At 38.2% G+C, this 26,841-nt stretch overlaps 1 protein-coding gene across 5 annotated transcripts in view; it reads left to right on the top strand.

The window, feature by feature from the left end:
• The window catches only part of col11a1.L (collagen type XI alpha 1 chain L homeolog), a 126,370-nt gene that overhangs the window by 71,123 nt on the left and 28,406 nt on the right, over window positions 1–26,841 (top strand). For all 5 annotated transcript variants that reach the window (XM_041590577.1, XM_041590574.1, XM_041590578.1 and 2 more), the window contains 15 exons: window positions 205–258; window positions 932–976; window positions 3,757–3,810; window positions 4,577–4,684; window positions 4,771–4,824; window positions 6,750–6,803; window positions 7,818–7,862; window positions 7,990–8,043; window positions 8,353–8,397; window positions 11,515–11,568; window positions 11,835–11,888; window positions 15,839–15,892; window positions 16,110–16,217; window positions 17,145–17,234; window positions 18,789–18,842. In XM_041590577.1, the coding sequence (XP_041446511.1) occupies window positions 205–258; window positions 932–976; window positions 3,757–3,810; window positions 4,577–4,684; window positions 4,771–4,824; window positions 6,750–6,803; window positions 7,818–7,862; window positions 7,990–8,043; window positions 8,353–8,397; window positions 11,515–11,568; window positions 11,835–11,888; window positions 15,839–15,892; window positions 16,110–16,217; window positions 17,145–17,234; window positions 18,789–18,842 (927 nt within the window). The remainder of the gene's footprint in view (window positions 1–204; window positions 259–931; window positions 977–3,756; window positions 3,811–4,576; window positions 4,685–4,770; window positions 4,825–6,749; window positions 6,804–7,817; window positions 7,863–7,989; window positions 8,044–8,352; window positions 8,398–11,514; window positions 11,569–11,834; window positions 11,889–15,838; window positions 15,893–16,109; window positions 16,218–17,144; window positions 17,235–18,788; window positions 18,843–26,841) is intronic.

Raw genomic sequence — 26,841 nt, 5'->3', positions numbered from 1 at the left:
CATACATTATTTATATATTTTTTTGTTGTAGTTACATCTGATTTTATTTCCTATATATAACCTTAAATAATTTTAGTCTTTGTTATGTTTGCAGGGGTTGATATTTTTTATATTATTCTCTTTAAAATACTATAAATCAGAGATGTTCTCTGAATTACAATTTCCCAGTAGCAACTGTAAAAATTATATATATATATTTTGTAGGGTCCTGCTGGTCCCCAAGGCCCAATTGGTTACCCTGGACCTAGAGGTGTTAAGGTAAGTTTCTTGAATTTTACTGGTTAACAACAACTCAGTTTCTAATGCTGGCTTCGCAGGGTCCAGCTTCCATTGTACCTGACTGACTGACTGTGTTGGACAGAATGCACAAATCTGACAGATTGGCCCCTTGTTTTGATTGGTGGACTTCCACCATAAGTATTTATTTAAGACACTCATCAAACTGAACCACCCCAGTGTTTTTTTGTTTGTTTGTTTTGTCTAATTAACTGTGGTGTAGCTGCACTAGAGGCCTATAAATCCAATTGTTAGCTTTTGGGGCAAAGCAGATTATTGTACAGTTTGGGTAGGATGTCTGTTTGTGTGTGTGGCTTTATAGTGTTTGTTAAATAAGAGATATACCCACACAGAATTCTTTTATAGCAATGTTGTACAAACGGGGCTGATACTGTTATTATATAGTCAAAAATAAACTAAACACTGACAGAATCACAAAAGAAAACTCATCTCTTAGCTTGTTCAGTTTGACAAGTATTTCTTTCATCTCATCTATAGAGAGCCCAGTATTGACACTTGTTAAGTATCCAGTATTGACACTTGCTTAAGAGCTGGTGTTAAACTTTGCTGTTTACAAAGGACTATGTCTATATTGATCCCAAACATCTTACCTTATTTTTTTTTTTTTTTTGCTTGTTTTTTTTTTTTAAATTAGGGAGCAGATGGTGTCCGAGGATTGAAAGGAGGCAAAGGAGAAAAGGTATATAAACCACAAGTACTATGGAAATGAATTAGAATGTTCGGTTTTATCAATACAGTCCAAAAGAGATAATTAACCATATATTTTTCTTATGTTAGCAACCTTAAGTTAGTTAATTCAATGTGATCAGTGAAATAATAATCTGCTTCTATTTTTTAAAGGCAGGTATGTAAAATGGTAAGAAGCAATAAATTGCATGGCCCAACCAGGAGTGGGTCAGTATGTCAATGATGACATGTAATAAATAGATGTCGATCCGGCTATCCAGGTTTATGTATTTGAAAAGCTGGATAGGCGGAATTAACTTCCAGGGGCATTAAATTTAATATCTTCTTGGTCCACTTTCCATCTTGTTCAGAAACCAGAAGTTATAGTTTCCTGGAAATTGTAACATGAATGTGTTTTATAATGCCATAGCTAGATTATCCATACATATCGTGTAAATCAGCCTCTCTTCACTGCATTGCAGTTTAAAGCTACACCAAGCATTGGATAGTTCTTTACCACACAGATCATGATAGTGAATGGGAAAAGAACCTATAAGATCTTAAAGACCAAAGTTCTCTACTTAAAGGGCCATGTTCAGTTTATGCCTTTATATCATCCCATCCCACCCCCTGCATCTGTTTGTTTGTGTGCACTGTGAATCGCTTGATTCCAGGGGGCGGCCCTTGATACTTAAAATGGAAATTTTCTGTTTAGGATTACTTACCGGCTCATACTACTGAAAAAGTATATTTTTATAAAAGTGGTTTATTTAGGTGAAGCAGGGTTTTACATATGAGCTGTTTAAAGTAATATATTTTTATAGAAACCTACATTGTTCGTGGTATAGTTCGGATGATTTTGAGTGTTTGAATTTGCTTTGGTTAACACTTACAATTTGGGTGTATGCGATTTGTGCAAAAAGTATTAGGGTTCATTGGTATCCCATATTAAATCCAGGTTTGGCACATCCCTAGTATAAACAAATCCTTCCCTTCCTCCACCTGCTGCCTGTTTCTCACTCTTACAGATAAGGAGGAGTTTGTGTTGTTTAAGTTTATTTAAACTCAAATAGGGAAACTCTGTTTATTTTACATAAAATAAAATATATATATTTTTCATGCCACTAATCAAAAATATTTATTATTCTGAATTTATTTGTAAATTAAATAATAATCGTAATTGTTTATCAGAACTCAGCTGTCCTCTTGCCAAGATTCCTATTTCCACAACTCCTATTCCCACAATGCCTTGAACATTTCTCGGTTAGTCTCCTTCTTCTTCAGGTTTTCTCACTGAACATGCAAGGCATTGTGGGAATGGGTCTTGACTGAAGCAGCCAATAAAGGATTAACAATGTTTCAGTGGTATCAGTAATCAGGGATAGTGATGGGCGAATTTGGGGCGTTTCGTTGAAAAATTAGCGAATTTCCGACGAAATTCGCGAAACGGCGAAAAATTGGTGAAACAGCGTCTCGTTTTTGCCGAAATTGCGCCGGCGTCCAAAAAACCGCAATTTTCGTGGCAGTTTCACGCATTTATTCGCCAACGGCGAATCGTGGGAATTCGCGCCTGCCAAATAAATTCGCCCATCACTAATCAGGGAGAGGATTGAAAGAGAGTTACTGCTATATATTGAAATTACATTTACAAGTGACTTTAAATTCTAATTGTTAAGAGTTACATCGCCTCTTTTGGTAGATTCCCATTTTACTGGGAAGGTTCATTTGGTTAAAAGGATTTTGTCACAGGAAAACATGTTTTATTTTAAATAAATCAGTTAATAGTGCTGCTCCAGAAGACTTCTGCGCTGAAATCTGTTTTTCAAAATAGGAAACAGATTTTTTTATATTTAATTTTGAAATCTGACATTGGACTAGACATATTGTCAGTTTCCCAGGTGCCCCCAGTCATATGATTTGTGCTCTGATAAACTCCAGTCACTCTTTACTGCTGTGCTGCAAGTTGGAGTGATATCCCCGCCTCCCTTTCACCCCCTGCAGCCCATCAACAGAATAATGGGAATGTAACTATATAGCAACTCCCTAACACAAAATACCACACTTTGGTACATATGAAACTCAGTAGTAAAAATCCAATTATATTTACAATTATAGATTTTCTTTTTATTAAAAAAAATGCCACAGTGTCAAACACAAGCAGTATTTACTGGACATAGGTAAAACACACACATGCATATTGACTCTTTATCATTTAAAAGCCATGGTTCTCTTCTTAGAAGAAGCTAGTGTTTTTTAATGTTTATAGTTCATTTTTTAAAATAAAAAAATAGACATGTTGTGAGCCTACATACCCTATGTACATGTTTATAAGCAGTGTTTATCATCCATTAATTATAAATAACATTTGTATAATGTTTAAGAGCCAACACCCCTTACTGTGTGCATAAAATCCCGCTCTATATATTCGTTTTTTTACATATCAGTGGGAGCTGTCATACTGATATCATGTCAATAGGCCAACACTATCATGTTAACCGATGTTTCTACTTTTGGCATTTGTACAGATTATCTTACTTGTGGCAAGCAAAATGGCAGCCTGCAGCCATAATTACAAATGCATGTATGCTAAGAAATAATGTTTTGATTATTGTAGTGAAGACAAATATAAATGGTTGTTGCAAATGCACATCACTAGTGTAAAGTGTAAACCAGTTACTGCTGCAGACAGTAACAGGTAAAATTGTGGAAACAGGAAAACAGAATCTCAATATGATCATGTTCAAATGTTTATAGGCCTATACTGATGACTAATTTGTTTTCATTCTCTTTAAGGGTGAAGATGGATTTCCAGGATTTAAGGGTGACATGGGTCTTAAAGGAGACAGAGTGAGTACAATGGGTTTCAAGAAAAAAATAGACAGTAGAAAACCGTCTTGCTTTTATGGCATTCACTCATTTGTAGTAAACCCTGTAATAGTATTGCATTCACTTTCAGTTTTCTAGCCTATTTTGGAGCATTGACTTCCTATTGCTTAGGCCATTGTATCAGAGATGGATATAAAATCAGTTCATACCAGCTCAGTTGTATGTTTTCTTCCTGAGTAGGGAATTTTTTTTTTTCTGTACCGTATATACTCGAGTATAAGCCGTCCCGAGTATAAGCCGAGGTACCTAATTTTACCTCCAAAAACTGGGAAAGCTTATTGACTCGAGTATAAGCCGAAGGTGAGAAATGTAGCAGCTTCTGGTAAGTTTCAATCAAAAAATTGAGGGTTTCTGCTCCCATTGGAGGTGCCGGCGTCTCGGTTTTTAGATGCCGGCGACCATTTTTTGACGCCAGCGTATATTCTTGGAGACTATTCTTGGACGCCTGCGACTATTCTTGGACGCCTGTGACTATTCTTGGATGCCGGCGACTATTCTTAGACACCTGCAACTATTCTTAGACACCGGCGACCGTTTTTGCGCTTGACCCGAGTATAAGCCGAGGTAGCGTTTTTCAGCATATTTTGGGGGCTGAAAAACTCGGCTTATACTCGAGTATTTACGGTATGTGAAACTTAACTCTTCTTTCAGGGAGAAGTTGAGCCTTTAGGTCTGAATAGGGAAATCTCCTCTGCTTTCTGTATGTGAAACTGAACTCTTCTTTCAGGGAGAAGTTGGGCCTTTAGGTCCTAGAGGGGAAGATGGCCCAGAAGGTCCAAAAGGAAGAGCTGGTCCATCAGGAGAATCTGGTCCTCTTGGTCTTGCTGGTGAAAAGGTTAGTTCTACCCAACATTCCAAATCCATGCGATTTAAATCCATGGCATGCTGATCTTATACAATTTGTTTGTTGCTGTATTTCAGGGTAAACTTGGAGTCCCAGGATTGCCAGGATACCCAGGTCGACAGGGTCCCAAGGTAAAAGGCAGACATTTTTAACATTCACATCAATTGTAGTTGCATAAAGCTTATGTTACTCCTGTTTATTTGTTGTACTAGAAGGTACAACAAATAAATATGAGCATTAATTATTTTAGACCTAAAAATTATGATGATGGTTACTTTATCTATGATACATGATGGGTCTCTTTCCACCTACAAATTACATTGTGCGTGTGAGTGTGAACATGAGTAAAGTATGGGGCAGGTTTATTAAAATGTGAATTTAGAACTCACAAAAGTAAAATCCCACAGTCTCTACTCATTCCTGTGTGTGAATGTGAGCCCATCTCCCTATTCTGACAGGAGACACATAACCATACAGCAGCCAAGGTCTAGTCAATTGTAAATAAGGTAAAAAAAAAAAACAACACAGAAGCATTTTCCTGAATTAAAGAGCTTATGAAATTCCTCCTTGTCCATTTGATTAATAGTTCTAAATGCTCAAGGTGGAGAAATGTCATGTATCTCAGCTATACTTATTGACTGAGAGCAATAAATTAACCAGTCAGGTCCTCGGTGAGTTAGAAAAACCACCTGACCCTCTGCAAATCTGCCTCATTTTTACTCTGACTGTCAGATCGATTTGTTTCCACTGTCTTGTTCTCTACTTGTTTGAAGAGATTTTCTGCCACTCTATGAGATCAAAGTGTTTCTGTTGCTATCGGACAAACAGATATGTACATCTGGTACTACAGAGGCCTTGGATAGACTTCTATAGCTCCAGTGAGGCTCTTTTAGAATTATCTTATCGAAAAGTGACACATTTTTTTTATTCTTTCCGCCCAAAACTATTTCTGCCGTTTCATTAGGAAAGTACTTTCGAAACTGTGTGTATGTGAAATTCAATAATTCCCCTTCTAATTTTTCCTGTTTATTTATGTAATGGATACATATTACTCTCTGCTTTACAGAGAGAGTGTTCATTATTCATATCTGTCCCTGCCCTACTTTAGCATGCAGTTCCCTGCCATGCATACATACACACTAGGGTCACTTTCATCAAAAGCCAATTAACCTGCCTGGATGTTTTTGCAGTGTGGGAGTAAAATGGAGCAGCCAGTGAAAACCATTGCACACAAGAAGAGAAAATCCTGTACAAACTGCCCTAGACTTCAGTACTGCATAGAACAGATTCTCCAAAAAGTATATCATTGGCAGGCCTAAATGGCGTGTGTAAACTTCATGCATCTTAAGCTGGCCATAGACGCAAAGATCTGATCGTACGAATCAACTTACGATCGGACTACCCCATCTCCCGACCTGCCACTAACCATTCAGATCAAATAAAGTATAAAAGAACAGATCAGCCGATGTTCTGCCCCTGACAGCAATCATATGAAGTTATGTCCAACAAAGCTAGTGACGTTCTCCCTCTGAAAATCATAGGATCAGCAATTTACGCAAAGATATTACCCGCAGCCGACAAAAATCTTTTAACCTGTCCGATCGACCAAACGACTGATCTCTACCAGACGAAAAATGTCGGGACTCTCCACACACAGTCCGAAAATCTTACGAATCCTTGATTTGTACGATCAGATCTTTGCGTCTATGGCCAGCTTTAGATATATATGTATACCTATTTTGCCATTGCTGCATATTACTTATTTTTACAAACACAAAATGCCACCCAAAGTGTCAGAAAGCAACAAAAAAACCCTAATAAGTCTCCCTGGGTGTTAGGATTGAGATAAAAGGCTAATTAACTGCATTGACTTCCAGCTGGTTTGATGAATTATTCTGATCTATTCTATGCTTTCCGGACGCGCATGTTTCTGGTAAGAAATTAATTCTGCAGATACAATCATGTATTCTAGGTGCATGGAGGTCATTTTATCAGTACCATTCTCTCTACTGTATAAATTTGCATATTCATACCAAATATATTTATATCTTGTCAGGGTTCTACAGGTTTCCTTGGATTTGCAGGAGCCAACGGCGAAAAAGGAGCTCGGGTATGATAAATTCAAGAACCGTTCTTCTATATATCCCTTTAATAATTATTGAAGCAGAATAGAAAAGCAAATCAAGCACAGGGTGTTTAAAAGAAAAATATGACATAGTTACAGTTCCATCCACTGGTTCAAGGATGATATGCTCAGTCTTTGTATTTCAATGTTTTCAATGGGGGTGCTTCATCTATGTGTGGTGCTCCTTCTATATATCAGTTTTTTATCAATCAATTTAAAACAAACCCCAAGGTCTCGGCTCGGATAACACTTCTGCCTATAACAACCGCCTTTTGAGTCAAGAGGAGCCCTCTGCTACTCGTATGATGCCAGGTCAGCCATAGTCAGTAATCTGGCAAGGTCGGTTCAGGCAGCAAATCAGCACAGGTCAAGGACAGGTAATGGTCAGGAACAGTAAATCAGTTCACAAGCGCAACATGGAACTATCTCAGAATAGATCTAAGTTGGGCAATGAGTCAGTGCAGAGCAGGGGTTATATAGGCAGCCTAATCCCTTACATTGATCATCGGGGGCCAAATTGGAAACAGGTGATACAAGTCATGCCTACTTGTAATTACAAGGATAGCAATAGGAGAGAACCAGGATCTCAGCTATCTGCGCGCACAGAGCAGCGACAATGCAGACAGCACAGAAACACCAGGTCCCTGGTTCAACTCCAAGCAGGATGTTCCAATGCCAATTGATATTCATTGTCATATGTTAGTTAGACCTCTTAATTCATTTTTATAAAGTTGAAATAGCACCAATTAAGCATCATCAATATTTGGCACATTTAAGTTATTTGATATTTATCTGATGATTGAGTTAGGTGGTCATTTAAACCATAATACCTCTTCATATACTGTAGCTTATAAACATTACCCATATTACCCATATTTACTTTAAAATAAAGTAAATACGTTTAGATGTACAGTTCAGTATTTATTGGCTTTTATTGTGTTTCTGACTTAATCCAAAATCACAAAATGTTTTACCTACTGCACTATTGCTCTTCTATAGGGTGTAGCTGGCAAACCAGGTCCAAGGGGACAACGAGGTCCAACGGTGAGTTTCTTCTTTATTCATCTTCATCTCTCCTGTTATAGGCCTTTACAAACAGCAACCTGTTATCATGTTATTATATTGTGAAGAGTTGTGTTTCATAGAATGCTTATTTTTCTTGTTCTACTAGGGTCCACGTGGTGCTAGAGGTCCAAGAGGTCCTACAGGAAAACCAGGTCTTAAGGTAATTATCTTCAAAATTGCTAGTTCTTACAACTCAAAATAGAAAGCACACATAGTATAGAGATATAATGATAAGGTACGGTGGAATAATACATATTTCATGGTACTTCAAGCTATTAACTGTGTGGCATATCCATCAATCCCAAGCTGCCATCTGTAATATCTGCATTTATAAGACTTTTGCAGTGTTAGCAAAGGGACTGGCATAGGACTACATATTTAACTTGAATATTGTAGAAGATAAATATTATGTTATTTTGTTTTTGTTTTTTGTCAATGCTTTTAACAGTTTTTTTCATTTTTATTTTAGGGCACAGCAGGCAATGATGGTCCACCTGGCCCACCTGGTGAAAGAGTAAGTCTTGCTGTGTCATGAGAAACATTAAAAGTCCTGTATTTACTCTTTGGTTGGAATTTAGAAAACAGTGAGGTGACAATCTCTCAAAATGCAGTACACCGAGACTAATTTTATTATTAACAAGTTTATCTGCAAATCCAGTTACCACAGTAATATCTGTAGAACTGATAGCAGGTTTTTTTTCTGTTTTTTTATCAAAAAGTTTTCTTTTGCTCCATAATAATGTTTTCGTCTGTTGAGTAAAGAATGGTTCATGGAAGTTACATTGACAGGTCTTTCTCGTGACCCCCCCACCCATGGTTTTCAACCTATGGTTGAAGAACAAATCTTGGGACACAATATTGATCCACAATGGTTCTCTGACAGAAAGGGAAAGCTAAAGAGCCCCCTCCAGTGACCATGGCCTCCATTCATATGGTCTAGTTGATTTTTAAAAAAGACCTTGAAGTTTTTTTTCCTGGACAGTGGTGATGCATTTCCCTAAATGAGCCAGTCATAGTTTAATTAATTTTCTCCCATAGTGGAACATCTCTGCTCCAAAGAGGATTGTGAAAAAGGGTCCTTCTAATATAATGCTATTACCTACTTTATTTTGATTTTTTTTTTCACTATTTTTGTAAAAGTAAAATTTGTGTTTGTTCTGCCCCTTTCAGTATTCCAGTTTTGACATTTTAGCTACAGTTAGGTGTATCCAATTTAAAACAACAGCTCATGCAAGAAATCCTGTTCTATGGGGAGAGCATGCTGCAGCTTGCTATTGAGATGAATGGCATGGATTCAAATTCAAGGAAATCAGGGGACTGGAAATAATGTCCATTTGCTGACTTTGCTATTTAAGTGGCATCTCGCCGTTTATGTACTGACCTTCATATCGCTTTAGTAGACTGGCCAACTCATTTGCTAAAACAGAAATCATGGATGGTTTTTAAGAACAGTTTAGACCGCATTTTATACTTGCCATTATGTTACCAGTTTCTCAGAACTTAGTTACATTATTTTTTTTTTTTTAGCATTTTCATTTAATCCTTTTATCTTAAGCTTCTAATATCTCTGCTGCAGATCACATTGGATGTCCACTCTTCCTTAATTCCTCCAGACTATGTATATTAAATATAACGAGATCAAGATTGCATGCTTTGCCCATTTGTATATATATTGTTTTTCAAAGCTTTACCTTCCCTATGTCATGGAAGCTATTATCTGAGCTTTTATAATAGAATGCCTCCATTAGAATGCAGACTATTATAATTATCTGCATAGCTCAATGTGATGCATTATGAAGCGATGACTCCCTGCAGGATTCCAGTGTTAATCTGCACAGCGGTTGGAGATATTATCATGTTATCATCTTAAAGCACCTGTGGAGTGTAAAGCAAATACACACATGCATATATTTAAAAGATATACAGCCTTAGAAGGGATTCTCTAAAACAAGAAAATGTCAAAAGACATTGCAGGCATTTATCTTACCCTTGTGATGAGACACGATTACTTCCTTAGATTCCTCTGTTCCTTGAGTGGTTTTCCTATTATCACTTACTCAATAAACTGTTAGTCCTTATAGCCTTCAGACTCAGAAATCAAACGTATGCCTTGTACTCTAGTATCCAAAGATGCCCTTTGGCCTGTTAGACAGCAGTTGTGTCTGCTAGTGTTTTAGGTCTTCTAATATAATTTTTTTATTTACAAGATTTAATACCTTATGTTAATTATGTTATGGCATGACAATTCTGTCAAATAAACTCATGCTCTGAAACAATATTTCCGTTATTATTTTGAATAAAATGGGTTGTAATACGTTTGTATGACTATTACACAGAAAAATGCTGTTGCAATAGGATATACAATATGATACCTGGTTAAAATCTTTGGTTTGCTTTTATGTTGGGCGAATTTTTCCCGTTTCGATTTGCCTCGAAATCCGCAAATTTCCTGTGAAAAATTTGCGAAATGTGATTTTTGATGCCGGCAACAATTAACGCACATGAAAGTCAATGGGCGTCCGTTAAATTGTCCAAAAAATTTAAAATTTGTAAATTTATGCGCTGGTGGTGAAAAGCACAAATTCGCGCCTGGATAAATAAATTCGCCCATCACTAATCTTAAAAGGGTGGTTCACCTTTAAGTAAACTTTAAATATGAAATAGCAAGGCCAATTATAAGCAACCTTTCCATTGGTTTGCATTATTCATTTTTTATAGTTTTATTAATTATTTGCCTTTTTCGTCTGATACTTTCCAGCTTTCAAATGGGCTGACCCCATCTAAAAAGCAAATGCTCTGTAAGGCTACAAATTTATTGTTATTGCTAATTTTCTTTTCTCATCTTTCTATTCAGCCTCTCCTATTCATATTACAGTCTCTTATTCAAATCAATGCATGGCTGCTAGGGTAATTTGGTCCCTAGCTACCAGATTGTGTATAATTCAAACTGGAGAGTTGCTGAATAAAAAGCTAAATAACTCAAAAACTTTAAATAAAAAAAATGAAAACCAATTGCAAATTGTCTCAGAATATCATTCTCTACATCATACTAAAAGTTAACTCAAAGGTGAACCACCCCTTTAAGCAATATTTTTGTTGGCAGCAGACATCCATTGTAGGTACAGGCATAGTATCTATTATTTGGATGCCTGTTACCAGAAAGCTCTGAAACACACGAATACCATTTTTCATACATTCCTTCTGAAGCAATCAGTTCTTCATTTTTATTGGGCAGGTCCCAAGCATTTGAGATACTAGATCCCAAATTTATATCACCTCGGTTCCTCTACAGTCCACAGTTTAACAGACTTGTTTTTTTAATATGCAGCACTATTTAAAATGCCAGACAGTTGTCAATATGATAGAATAACACCTGCCCACTTTAGAATACAGCAGCTTTAGGGGACACTATAAAAAAGGCTGTTGGACAAGACTAGTTATAGTGTTTAAATAGTGGTACTGCAGACTGTCACAAACTGACAACAATATGGACCAAACTTGGACCAAAACGATTTGCAAATGTCTTAGATGTCTTTAGTTATTGTAGGTTTGATACAGTTGCTTTTTGGTTGTACCTTTTAGGATTCCTTGTCTGCATTTCTTCCATTGATTCATTTCCTTTGTGTTTCAGGGACCTCAAGGACCACAGGGCCCAGTTGGGTTCCCAGGACCGAAGGGCCCCCCTGTAAGTTCATTCTTTCTTTAAGATTCCTTTATGAAACATTTAAGGTCCTTTTTATGCCTAGATAAACTATGTTGATAAATGTAAACCATTTAAACTTTGCTCCAAAGCATTCAAACTTTTTTACATTAAGGCAAAAATACATCAGAGATATGCTGGATATGAATCTTATTTGCAAACGACCACATTGTATATGAATTTATATTTACAGTAACATTTTATATATAATAATAGATTTTTGAGTTTCAATTACATCTTTTTTATTTCAGGGACCTCCTGGAAAGGATGGATTGCCCGGCCACCCCGGACAGCGAGGAGAAACAGTAAGTGGACAGATCAATTTGCTTTTTGGCGGCCACCTCACTTCTGTTCTTACCTCTGTGAGCTGCTTTCTACCCACAGTCCTGCCCAGGTAGGAGAAGACCCTCCAAATATTACGGCAGTGGTGTTTTTGTACCTGGTCAGATTGTTTGTGGCAAGCAGCGACAATTCTAGCTCAGAGGAACTGGAGTCACGTGGCTGCTATCCGGTTATATATGTCGAATGCTAACAGCCAAGCAGATATGTTCACTCTGACCTTTTCATATGTGTGTTCAGATCTCATTGGCTGCAACTGAGAATTACAGTAAAGTATTCTGTCAACAATTTATTATCAACGATAAACTCAGTATCTGTGTGTTGGATTGTTGTTCCCTCTCCATATCAACATAATGCTTTCAGTGAATAAAGTTTAGGAGATATCCATATAATGAAATAAATGAATCCACAGAATACTTTGAGGACATTAGGAACTCATCTTAAGACTGGGTAAATCTGCCCAAATGCATTTTCCCATAGTAACCAGTTAGCATTTAGCTTTGATCAATCTACTGCAGGTTGAATAGCAAATCAATTTCTGATTGGTTGATATGGGTCATGGCAATGGCGCACCTTTGCCCAGCTTAATCTGTTCATTGTCTATCTGAATAAAGAGAAAAATATTCTATGGTACTGCCATCTACTTTTATTCTTATTCAGGGACAGTTCCTTTAGCATGATGATTGTATAATGTTTCAAATAGATTTTATGTTACTTTTTAAAGGTTCTTCAAGAAATGATATTCTCTATAAAATTGGGCCAGATTCAGTTTGTTGCAGATTTATCTCACCCTTAATCTCGTAGAAAGTGGAGACTATATGGTATGCTTATCAAAAGTAGTAAATTCACGGATCCGCACACACACTGTTCTCTGCAGTCAGGGACGTGGCCCCTCTTTTTATTATTATACCACCAACAAAATCAACATTTGGGGGGGTTTTAACCTCCCTTCATCAGGATACAATCTCAAGTGTAACACACACCTATATGTGCAAAGCCCCGCGGGCCACATCCCCGACTGCCGAGAACGGTGTGTGTGCGGATCCGTGAATTTACTACTGTTGTTAAGGGACCTTGCCGGGTCGACGAGCCATTTGAACACATTTTTGCAATCATTGATTTAATATATTTTGCGCACAATGGCCTAATTATGCCAGACGCATTTGTTAGGAGAATGTTTGCATGTAAATATACCCTAAAATCTCCATCAAACTGAATCTGTTCCTTTGTTAAACAGTCTTCTCCAAAGTGCTGTACCTTAAGGGTATATTTATCAGAAGGTGAAACAGAATCACCAGCTGTTCTTTTGACTAAGCAGCATATTTATCAACTTGAACTTTCACCCTTATATAAATATGCCCCAAAAATTCCTTATAAGTGAACAGAGAGTGGCAATCTCGGGAAACCTGGGACATGCGCTGTTTTACCTTTTGATAAAATGCCCCTTCGTACCTCAGCAATTAAGACTTTCTATTTATTTTTTTATTAAATCAGTTTCTTCGCCTGCCATAGGGAAGTCCAGTGTTAAAAGTTTGCTGTTTTATATGAATGCCACTAACCTATGGATCTTCAACCTGTGCTTTGACTACATCTGCCAGCACACAAGTGTGCTGAGAATTGTAGTTGAACAGTGTTGAAGATCAGTAGCTTCAAAAACCTTGCTCTGACCTTTAGCTTCATGTACATTGGCAATGTTGCCTGTGCTGCTTTAAAGTAAACATCTATTCCGGCATCATTACAGGCTAATTGATCTGCTCTTACCAACCTATGCAATTACTTTGTATTGTTGTATTTATGAGCCCTTCTACCCTTTTCTGCACTTTAATGTCTTATATGCCATTCAAAATGCTGATCTAAGAAGAGTTAGCCAGTTTCATACTCAACCACAGATAGATGAACTAAATAGCAAAACATATTTTTAATATCTTAGCTTTAGACTCTTAGACTATTATTTAAAATGAATTATATATTTTAGATAGGTTCAAGCATTCACCTGCCCTGCTTAATTTTACTTATTTTGCTTCTTGCCTCACATGGAGGAGCAACTTTTTGCTCTGGTCTAATTACCCATAGCAACAAATGAGCAGCCTGGCTTTACCAGTACTGATTTAGTTATAATAATAACAACAATATCTAATCAAGTTTTAGATTAGCTCAGTGTGGGGATACTTTTGTCCCAGAACCGCCGGCGGGATGGCACTCGAATTGCTTCAGTTTTCCGAAGTCCCCCGATGTTTCCTCGGGAGGATTTTAGTGCAGCAGGGAACCCTTAATTACAAATGGTTTGCCCAGCAGGCCCTGACACTTTCACAAATTTAGGCCTATCAACAGCTTCAGACTGGAGAGCCCAGGACCCACCAGGGCTGCCACCTCAGGGGCCTCTCTTACCTCTGGAGCCCCCCGCCTCAGTTCTGGGGTCTTCCACGCATCAGAGCTACAAGCTCCTGCCCCCCTCCCTTCTGTGCATACCATGTTCTTTTTCATTCCGGCTGCAATCAGAGGGAGATAAGGAAGAGCGCCAGGGAGTCAGGAGGGGAGTGGGTCTGGGTTGGCGGAGCCCATGAGGGTTGGGGCCCACCAGGTTTTTTTCTCCAGCCTGCCCAATCTTACCCTGCCTATGAACATCTAAGGAACTGCAACTAGATTTTGAGCTGTTTACATACATTATAACTGCCTTCAGTAAGCCCTGATATATTAAGGGTCTATTTGTTTTAAAAATAAATATATAAAAAATTGTTGTTTCTCAGTGTCATCATCCATTGAAGGGAATAAGCATTTCCACCATAGAATGTTTTCCTATTGGTTTTCAGGTGATAATACTCTGAAGGCATGCAATCCTAGTAATTGGGCTACTTAAATGCTCAACGAAGAGGTGACTTTATAGTAAAATATACAGATTCTTGCTCTCTGTTGCAAGCCGTCTGTCTGTGAGGCTAACCAGGCATTTTCTCCTCTGTTGTTAGATTAATTGCAGTGAGTAGAGTGGTCAGAATGACAGCAGTAAATGCACAGTCATGCCCAGATCTATCAAATGCTGATGTTATCTCACAAGATAATATCACTTAATACCATGGTAAAGCAGGCACATGAAATAATATAGCATTAAGTGATATTATCTCACTTCAGATCAGAAGGCATTATCTGATAGGTCTAGGTGATGTGTTAGTTGTACCCATGTATTTTCTATTTCTGCTTAAAATTCTGTATCTTGTGTGTAAAGCTGGCAAGCTCCCTTAGCAAGAAGTAAAAGCCATTCATTCTCTCAGTATGCTATTAACTTACTTGTATAATTTCTTTCTAACACTTTTGTAGTAGCTTTTCCCTATTCACAAAAAGCTTAATGTCATTTGTTATGGTTTGCACTCTTGCCATCATAACCCCTTGTTTCCAGGCAGAATAAATGCTTTTTTAGCTTTCATCCTGAGCTGCATCTTTGCTCCATGCTGAAAGAGTTAATGCAGCTTGGCACAAGCTACACCTGCTTCGGCTTGCTAGAGCGTGCTTTAATTGTGTAAAAGACACGGTAAGTAGAGGAGATTAGGCATGTCCTAAATGTCAACCTTTTTGCTGGTAGGGGGACTTTAAGACAGCAAACTATTTAAACTTGAATGCTGTACCAGCAGCCCTTCAGTATTTGCTGAACTACAATTGTCATTTTTTATTCAATATTAAAGGATACTCAGGTTTGTAGTTCGCCAATAGCTAAAGGTTTGGGCATCCATTGTATAAGATAATAGTAAATCTAAAATGTAGACAAAGGTTTGCTAACAGCATTATTGTCTTGTTAGTTAGAGAGGAATGTCACTGCTAGTTTTGTAGTGCCCACCAAGTTGTAACACTTCAGGCTTTATACATGTATTAATATTTAGTTCTATATATCCATACTAGGAAACTAATTTTATATTAACTTTTTTAGGGTTTCCAAGGAAAAACTGGGCCTCCTGGTCCTGGAGGTGTAGTAGGTCCTCAGGTAAGTGTCTACTACTTGTTCACCTATACTTGTTTGCCTCTAAACACATTTGCCTTCAGTCATCTGCCTCAATCTCTGCATCATACAAAGCATATCTATTCTACTATTTTCTTATTTAAACATCTTTACCCCTCCAGACAAATTGCCATTTGCATACATTTTTCAAGACTGTTATCTATAATTGCCTGTTCATTTTTAAACCTTGCTTTCTGCATAGGGTCCCACTGGAGAAACTGGTCCCATTGGTGAGAGAGGACACCCTGGCCCACCAGGACCCCCTGGAGAGCAAGGTTTACCTGGATCAGCTGGGAAGGAGGGTGCAAAGGTGCGTGTATATTTGAGAAATGCCACTGTTTATATTAAATAGATTGTACAGTGATGGCTAAAATTTATGTTACTCAATAACATTTTTGTTTTATGAGAGGGAGCTCAAGCCATTTTATTTTGTCTATTTATTTGTCTAATGGCAATAGAGAAAATTTCCCTTGTACTTTATTTCCTGAAAGGCTCTGTCTGTTTATCCTTGCCTATGCAGCCATTGTATCTCTAGTTATCTGTCCAAAAGCTTCCCTAATGGCTCCATTGTCCTTCTCTTGTGTTGTAATTCCATAAAAAGACAGAGATGTTGCCAAGTGCCCAGGGCAATGACACACAGGGTGATTAGTCTCTGCAAGTTTTAAAACCCCCTGATCGCCAAAGTTTCCCTCGCAATCAGGTTTGTTAAAATGTGTCAACTAATCACCCCGTGTGTCATTGCCCTTAATGGCAATATCCATAACAAGGACACATCTTAGGGCACTGTGGGTGGATATCCTGCTGGATATCAATTAATGGTCCAGTCTAATTTAAATCATGTCAGTAAAAAATTAAATGAGTTATGAGTTAAATTACAAACTCATAATTTTTTGTGTGGCCATGTTTATATGTGTATTTTCAACCTAACTTGCAACGCTAAAATATGAATTTTGAAAATTGAAATGTTTAAAGTAATTTGATACAAAGTAAAAAAAAGTTCATATCATATGCACATATTCATATAATCATATTCATAGAATCAGAAGTAACTGAGCCAAAGAGAAGCTTTTTTGAGGTCAAGTAGGATTATTTTCAGCCAGGTGGTAGCTGCTACGAACAATACCTCTAGTCCCTGTTACTACTCTAAATATTGATATTAAAAGTGTAGGGAAGCTGCAATAATTTCTTTCTTTCAAGATCCGAGTAGTTTTAATGAATCTTTTTTTCTTATAAACAGGGAGATCCCGGTCCTTCCGGTGTGTCTGGAAAAACTGGTCCTCCAGGTCTGCGTGGTTTCCCTGGCGAAAGAGGTCTACCTGGAGCTTCGGTATGGCGATATTTTATATTCTACAAAATAAATTAGTATATGGTTCATCAAACACCATGCACCAGGTTACAATCATTACTGCAGTTTAACAGATTGAAAATTGCTTTTCTAGACTTACAATGTTGCTATAGTTAGTAAGTGGGTGAAGATTTGGGGTACAAACTGGCTTGTGTTTGTACAATATGTTAATGTGAAAATAGTGCTTAGAGCCAGTAACTGCTTTTTTCTTTTGCATAAAAAAATTCTGTGGGCTTATTTACAAACACAAGTGTTAAGTGCTAGACACAGAAATGCCACAAATCAGCCTGTTTTGTTACCCATAAAACAGTCATTTAAACCAGATTTCCAATACAACAGCTTGATCACAATTTGCGCCTATATTAGTAAATGCACGCAAGTTTGTGTCACAGTTTTTTCTTTCAACATGGGTCAAATGGTAGCATTTCCAATGAACTGATTCACATATAGGGGCATTAGCATGCGATTCACTAGGTGCAAGTCAGTTGTGTGTAGGTGCAACAGACAAAGATAAGACTACTACCTCCTCAAAGCAGGTGTTTGGGGCTTTGTTGCTTCATTGTACCTTATACTTTGCCCTTTGTGTGCAATTGCATACAGTTTATCGAAGCATATTGCATCAACATATTGGTGTTATACACAAGCAGCAAGGAGCATGGAAGTCCAATCATGTTTGTGAAGATCAGAGTAGGGAAAGTCTGACTTTTACAATTTACTTGTAGCGAATCAGTAGTGGCCATTAACGCTGCCCCTTGTGGAACCTGCAACTTAAGCTATGTTTAGGCTAACAGTGTTCCTTAGCATTAATATTTGCTAATGATATGCAGCATTGGGAATGGAAATGTCATATATTTAGTAAGACTAGCAAAATACATGCAAAAACGAATAAATAATAAGATATATAAATAATGATAGAAAAATAAATAATGCGAAAACAATATCAATAACATAAGTTAAACTTCATCATAACTTTCCCTGGCATATGTGCTGAAATAGCCCTATACCACTGTAGGCCATCTACTATGTTGGCAGCCACAATAAAATGGTAAGCTGGGCAAGCAAAGAAAGGTAATTTTATAATGTTTCTTAGGACCAATCAAAATGATATCCTAGCTGTCAGCCCAAAACAATTAATATGACACCAACCAGGCAAACATTACAACCACAAATATTCCAACAAAACAACCACAAATAATAATATGAAATAAAAAGTGGTAAGGGAACACTACTGCTCTTACAACTACTGCCTATAGGCTGCTACTCAGTTCTCTTCTCTTGCCCCTGGCACTGATTGGTTCTTTCAAATTATACAATCCCCAGCCCCTCCCCTAGCTTTAACTATTTTCGCCCCCCTCCTAGTTAAATGACCACAATGTTATGCTAAGCCCCTAGTTTGTACATTTCTGGCTTTTTAAGGAACTAAATCAAGCTTTTATGTAGCAGGTTATATGATATATTACTTTTTGACTACATTTTTTTTTTTTGTGAATGCTTTGAATGGATCTCAATGTGGCGATTTTTTCTGTTCCATTTTAGGGTGCTGCAGGTTTGAAGGGAGGAGAAGGACCCCAAGGCCCACCTGGTCCACTTGTAAGTAGCCATTGTTGTCTGTACTACACATACTGTATAAACACTGTGATCTGGATTATCATAGGGATAGGGAAAAATGAAATGCTTTGTATCAATGCTGAAAATGAATACAAGTGGGATATATCAAAAATATCAGAGAACCCTGCACTGATGAACCCCAATAAAGGCAAAACCAGTCTGTAGTTGGTAATCTGATCAGCATACTCACCCATGTGCTTTAAAACCATATTAATGACCTTCACACTCAGGTATTACATAAAAATGGAAGTGATCCTGTGCTTCCTTCTGTTAATTAAAAATAGGTAGTCAATAATCTAATCTCTAGTAAATAAGACATTTTCATTGTATGTAATAGCATTGTTATCAGTTTTGTCTTTACTTCCTGCTGTCAATCATACAAAAACTCCATAAATAATATAAAATGGAGTTATGTGATGTGCATAATATTACCAAACATCCTGTACTTTTGTTGCTGCTCTCTGGAAAAGGTACTGTTATGTTACAGCAGCAGTAGGTAGCAAGTCACAGATGAAAATAAAAATATTTTTGAAAACCTTAATTTGCATATTCAAGTTTGCATCTTGCAAAAAATCCTGGCTTTTGGTGGCTGAATCCCAAATTAAACCTAAAAACATATGTATATAACTGCACTTCTGCCCATGGAATCGCTGGAGTGCTAAGGGATGCAAAATATATATATATATATATAATATATATATATAAAAAATATGGATTGAGAATCAATGGGGGGGTTCTGAGAGCAATATTAATGGGTGCAAGTTAGTCCAGTTTGTAACATTTGCTCTGAGCAGACATTAAAGGAGTTCTACAACTTAATTTAGACGTAGGCTAGAGATTCTACAGATTATGTTTTGTTCTTCTTTACTAGCCCATGGGAACCTTTTTTGCAGTGAAGATCTGTATGTCTGACGATATCCCAATTAGATCCACACCTTTTTGCCTAAGCTTATAGGAGAACTAAACCCTAAAAATTACTTTGGCTAGAAACGCTGTATTTTATATACTGAAGTTACTCCTAAAGCCTAATGGTTTAGCATTTCTATAACAGTAATGATCCAGGCCTTCAATTGTGCACTGAGCTCACCATCTTGGATTTTGTTAAGAGTGTCAGTGACATGCACATGCTCAGTTCCCCCCTGGGCACCTGTAAAAAGCTACGGTTAATGCAATACATAAAAAAAAATTAAGTTATTAAATCCTGATGCTAATTGTACTGGTGCTCTGTAGTAACAATCAGAATTAATTACTAATCAGCCTTATATGATTAGATTAGTAATTAATTCAGACTCACATTACATGACACTCAGACATCAGAGTATTCTGCATCAGAATGTAATAATCAGCTTTTATATTGAACATTCTTTACTGACTAAAGCTTTGATGACTTCCAGTAACTTCTTAGTTTAACACTTCAACATCAGTCAGATCATACTGAGCATGTGCAGTGTTATTGACACTCAAAGCATCACCTAACAAGGTCCAAGCTAGTAAACTGCTGTGGACACCTTGTAGGCCTTTATTATTATTACTACCTGCTGTTGAACTTCACAGCTGGTACAGTAAAGTTAGTATATAAAGTACAGAACTGCTAGCTGTATTTATTTGAGGTTTAGGTTCTCTTTTAAACACAGGACTTTTGTGCACTTTGCATCCTCTGGACTTTCATATTTGCATGAGATTCATGAGAGTAAATGCCTATGACCACAATCTTCCCCATGTGCTACTCTACATAGATGGATACAACTTTTTGGTGTGCTCACTGAAAAATACTGTTTAAAATGAACAGCACATCTAGATAGCTAAACTCACACACACATAAAAATGCCAGGGCAATACATATTGAATGTGTTCCAGATTATAGGGTAAGCCTCAATAGTTTTGTTGTATGGGGAAAATTTGCAAACTGCAGGTGCCAGTAGGATATGAAATTCAATGTGTCTCTCTTTCTTACATCAATCACCAGTGTGTAACTGGAAGCTGCTGAGTCTATTTCCAGATATCTAGTCTCCTGCTGTTTGCACATGGGCTCCCTGCTGTTTTGCAGTGACCATGCCTGTGAAGACTAGTACAGCCTGTGTTATTTTTAAATTACATATGGAGATTGTAAGCTCTACGTGCATTTGTCTGTTGACTGTAACGCTACAGCATGGCAGCTGTAAGCTTTCTAAATATATAATAATAACGCATGGCAATTGCCAAGGAAAATACATTCATCCACTTTATTCTAATGCAAGAATTGCTGTGTTCATGACCAGCTCCTCTGGTCTTATTGTTGAAATCTAGTCTCTGGTTTTGATTTCTATGTAAGTGTAATGTAAATAAGTCCGAATTTATCTCAATATTTTCTATATAAATAGGCATGGGCGAATTTGACACACTTGCTTTTCCAAAAATTTGCCGCTGGCGAAATGTCGCGACGCCCATTTAAGTCTATGGGCGTCAACATTTTTTGCCACGCAGTAAAATCTTTCGCCATGCGCGTAATTTTTTTTTCCGCACAATGCCATACAAGTCTATCATTTTAATAATTTCCATGGTGAAACAAAAGCGAGGAAATTCGCCCATCCCTAGCTACAAACTCCGATCAAATCCGCTCTGGTTTTTACGCTTATTTATTATTAATAATATTATTATTATAGAATTCTTAATGAATCAGATGAAAATTGAGCGTAGGACTGGCCACAGATGGGATGACTTTGACGTAGTTGGCCAACTTAAATATATTGTAATATATGGACAAACAATCCCTGTTTTGTTTAAAGGGTAAGGCATTTTTCAGTAGCAGTATGCACAAAATGTCTCTGTCTTAAATATATTGATAATGGGTTGAGTGCAGAGGACTCTTGTATTTGTCTTTACCAAACATATTTCTACATACATTCATGGTTCCATGATTGATACATTGAATCAATGATCGTTGCTCCCACTATTCTCTGTCGATATTGCTATATTGCGCCCAAGCACAGTCCACTGCAGGACTTGCTCATATATATAGTTGTCCAGAATAGACCTTTAAACTAATATCCATATTCATACATGAAAAAAAATCTCATTATCTAGTAGTGTTAGAAGCAGCCCAGCTACAAAGTCTGTTCTAGCTTTTTTGTCCTATAATGAGATATCTAAAAGGAAGGTCAGTGATATAAAAAACTGAAATCTTCCATTTAAAAGAAGTGTTGTAACGTGTATCAAGCTTCAGGGCATTTTCAAACTAGTCACATAGGAGAATACTTTACTGTAATTGGTATTTCCTGTGCGCCACACAGTTCCTTATCTTTGTTCAGTCCTGACTTCAGCAGTCTGAATCTCAAAGATCATCAATTAATGAAGGGTTGCTACAGCCCTGTATCATGAGAGCAAAGAAAAAGGATGTCAGCGATGCAACAAATTTTAACTTATATCCACTGGTACGTTGTGAGTTCCGCATTAATGACATATACCTTACACCTTAGGTTGTATAAAAGAGTCAGTATAAAAGCTTCCAGTTTACATTATATGTATGTTAGGAGAAATTTAGAAGTGAACATGGAAACACTTTAATAGAAGTTAGTAGGAAGCATTCTTTTCAACTGCCCTGAATTCACCAACATACTTAAACACTAATGGGGTTTGGGGCAGACTGGAGAGTAACTGGGTATGCCTGGGTGGATATGGGCATGGGCTAACTCATTAAAAATGTTTTCATTCGGGGGGCGTGGTCTGGACATGACCGAGTGAGGACGTGCTTTACTGAGCTCCGTACACAGAGCCACTTTACAGCCGTTACAGCAGCTTTCTTCTCGTTCCATTCACCCATGGGGAAGTCTAAGAGGGGTCGGAAAGGTACAGAGGAGCAGGAGCTGCCCCAAAAATCGCATTTAGCGAAGTTTTTTCAGCGACGCTCGGCCTCCTGCTCGGATGTGCAAGAAGATGGGCGCGAACATCCGCCATCTTGGAAGCCCTCCCCGTCGGACCGCTCCCCACACAGCCTTTCACAGGGGACTGCGGGAGAAGCTGAGCCATGTACCTCCCCAACTATCTCCGGGCAACTATCCGGTCCTCCTTCCCCGACTCCAGTCGCTATGACGCCGCATGCGGCCTCGCCCAATTGGGAATGCGGCGCTGACTGGCAATTGTCGCCTGCGCCACCACATCCAGCGGATCCCCGCCTCACCCGATCCGGTAAGGAGCTTTTTACTGTGGCTGATGTCCTTGATCCCCATCTCATACGGCGATCTACTTCTCCCATTATATCTGCTCATGATGGGGCTTCTGACCCACCTGCGCAGTCGGACTGTTTAGGCCTCAACGCCTCGGGGGATGTTGAGCTACGTGCGCACATTCTGTCTCTCCCTTCCAGACGGGATATTGAAACGCTTATTTCTAATACTGAGACTGCTTTGAAATCGGAAATTAATGTGGTGCATGCAGAACTACAACAAATGGGTGAGAAATACACTCAATTGGAGAAATCTGTTACTGTGCATGCGACGAATATTGCGCATATTGAAAAGACTTTAGCTCAGCATGACTCACGCTTTTTGCACTTACAAAGTCTTTTGGATGATCAGGAGAACCGCTCCAGAAGAAACAATATTCGAATTAAAGGTTTATCTGAATCTGTTGCTCCACAAGATCTTATAACCACAGTAAAAAAGCTATTTAATACTCTCTTGGGGGAACCCCCAGAGAAGCCTCTGATAATTGATCGGATACACAGAGAGCTGCGGCCCAGGGACCCATCCTCGGACATTCCACGAGATGTGATTTGCAGGGTACATTTTTTCAAGATCAAAGAAACTATTATGTTGAAGGCGAGAGACATTGGGGACATTGACTTTGCTGGTTCTAAACTCAGGCTTTTTCAGGATATTTCCAGGAACACTCTGCGTCAACGACGAGCTTTGAAGCCCATTTTGGACTTACTTAAAGAGCACTCTATTCGATACAAGTGGGGTTACCCATTTGCCTTATCAGTCATTAAAAATGGAAAACCAGTGTCGATCAGACTCTACAGAGATATCCCAGCCTTCCTGCATGCTCTCGACTTACCACCTATTGATGTTCCGAATTGGGAGACCTGGGATTGGCTGGCACCTCAAGGGAACCCACAAAGAAGTGGCACAAATAGCAACCAGATGCGTTCCAGGAATCAGACCCCGAGAAGTGGACAAAATACCCCCACCAAGAAACGGTCCCTAAATACCTGACATCTCTCTGGTGTCTTGATGGAGTGATACAGATTTGGCTCGCAGTTGGTGGTAACACCTGGGTGCTATGTTGTGTAAATTTTCTTTTGCTGTTTTTTTTATTTTAGTTAGTCAATTATGCTTTGGCTCGTTAGTAGTATGTGAGTTTTGAGAGATCTTGTTTAGTAGGTTCAATTGCAAGGTTAAGACCCAACCTATGCCCCCCCATAGGTATCAGATGATTCGGCAGGAATGCCCGTCTCATGATATTGAGTTCGACAATGTTAAACCTGACATTATGTTTCGAGTTATTTCGAGTTTTTCATATTTAGTTGTAATGACATTTCTCTTAATGTTAACTTTTCTTCTTTCTCTCCTGCTGCTCAGCCATTCCTTTTTTGTGCATTCCGTCCAGGAGTCACTATGATGGCGGTCACTAGAATATGCTCCTACAATGTCCGTGGTTTCAATCTGCCAATGAAGAGGTCCCAAATTCTCACAGGTCTACATAAACAAAATGCCATGATTGTCTTTTTTCAGGAGACGCATTTCAAGCTGGGTCACAGACCATCCTTTAAAAATAGGTACTACCATGACTGGTATTGTAGTGATAATCCTGACTCCAAAAGTAAAGGAGTTGCTATAACATTCCATAAAAATTTGACATACTCCTTGATAGATTCCTTAATTGACCCGTTAGGAAGGTATATTTTTCTTAAAATTCAACTTTCGGGACATAAAATCACCTTAGTTAATTGTTACGCTCCTAATCAAGATCAATATAAATTTTTGGATTTGGTCCTGACCCGGCTTGAAAGCTTTTCCGAAGGTATAACTGTCTTTGGTGGCGATTTGAACTTGGCCTTAGACCCCAAACTCGACTCTTCCTCGGGTCATTCTCATTTGTCTTATAAGGTTTTAAAACGTATTAAGAATTTCTTTCATAATCATCAGTTAATGGATGTCTGGAGGATTTTTCACCCATTGGATAGGGATTATACTTATTTCTCTCAGGTCCACCAATCTTATAGCCGTATCGATTACCTTTTTCTTTCTCATTATGCCTTGCAATGGGTAGGGGACTGTAAAATTGGGCTTCAGCTGTTATCCGATCATGCCCCAATATTTTTAGAAATCACCCTACCTGGCCTTGAACGTAAAAATTGGAACTGGAAACTTAATGACTCCCTTTTAAAAGATACTGACTGTTTGTCTGAAGTTAAACGGGAAATAAAAGGCTTTCAGGAAGTGCATGATTTAGATGATTCACATCCAGTAATAAAATGGGAGGCGTTAAAGGCTGTCCTTCGGGGTATTTTTATTAAGCATGGGGCTAGGTTAAAGAAAGCTCACTCTATGCGTATCTCTGGTTTACTCCAGAAAATAGCCACGCTTGAACAGAGGCATAAAAACACCAGAGATGGGGATACTTGGTCTGAGCTTACAGTGACGAGGGAATTATTAAAAGGGGAACTTAATAGGAGATCGGTAGCAGCGTTGTTAAAATGCAAAAGTCGATATTATGAGCATAGTAATAAACCTGGGAAACTACTTGCTAGAGCTGTTAGATTGACCCAAGGTTCTTCCTTTATTCCCGCTATTAAAACAAATAAGGACACCATAGTGTACAAAAACCATGATATCCTGAAAGTTATGCAACATTACTACTCAACACTCTACAATATTGATAGCCCCACTGACAAAGCTAAGGATAAGTTCTTACCCCGGTTACAAAGCTATATCGCAAAGACTGCTTTACCGAAACTTTCTCAAGAGGAGATTGATCTCCTCGAACTCCCTATTTCTATAGACGAACTACGGAGTTCTATAAAAGGTATACCGGTGGGTAAGGCTCCTGGGCCTGATGGCTATACGGCCATCTTTTATAAATCTCTGCAACCGGATGTTGAGAATGTAATGCTGCATGCTTTTAATAACTTAGACTCGAATCCCTGCAAACCCTCCCCTATGCTTGAGGCTCACATTTCCCTAATTCAAAAACCAGGTAAAGATCCATTAACGTGCACTAGCTACAGGCCGATTTCCCTTTTGAATGTGGATCTTAAAATTTACGCTAAAATTCTTGCCGACAGACTCAAAATACATCTACCTTATTTAATAGATCTGGATCAAGTGGGTTTTGTCCCTTTTAGGGAGGCTAAGGATAATACCCTGAAGGCTATTACGTTAATAGATCATGCCACATGTCATAGGATCCCTATGCTGGCCCTGTCAACGGATGCTGAAAAAGCGTTTGACAGGGTCAGCTGGGCCTTCTTACGGGAATCTCTGATTCAAATTGGCTTGGGTCAAAATGCTTTACAACGTATTATGGCTTTATACACTAACCCACAAGCGAGATTAAAAATCAATGGACAACTTTCGGACCCTATAATGATAAACAATGGGACTCGACAAGGGTGCCCCCTTTCCCCCCTGTTGTATGCCTTGGTTATGGAACATTTAGCTATAGCGATTAGGGAAAATCCAAATATTTCAGGGGTACTCATCAAAGGGGTTAATCATAAACTGGCATTGTATGCTGATGACCTTTTAGCATTTGTTACCCGACCACATATTTCCCTTCCATCCTTAATGCAGGAATTTAGAGAATTTGGTCTTTTTAGCAATTATAAGATAAATTTGGATAAGTCTGAGGCCTTGAATGTATCGCTCTCGCATCAAACACAGTTATCCTTGCAGTCTAACTACCCTTTTAAATGGAAAACTGAATCCATCAAATATCTGGGGATTCAGATTCCGTCAGATCTTTCTAAACTCTCTATGCTGAATCATATGGTTCTGTTGGG

This window comes from Xenopus laevis, chromosome 4L (assembly GCF_017654675.1).
Source record: "Xenopus laevis strain J_2021 chromosome 4L, Xenopus_laevis_v10.1, whole genome shotgun sequence".
Classification (NCBI taxonomy): Eukaryota; Metazoa; Chordata; class Amphibia; order Anura; family Pipidae; genus Xenopus; species Xenopus laevis.
This window is presented reverse-complemented; position numbering and strand designations above follow the sequence as displayed.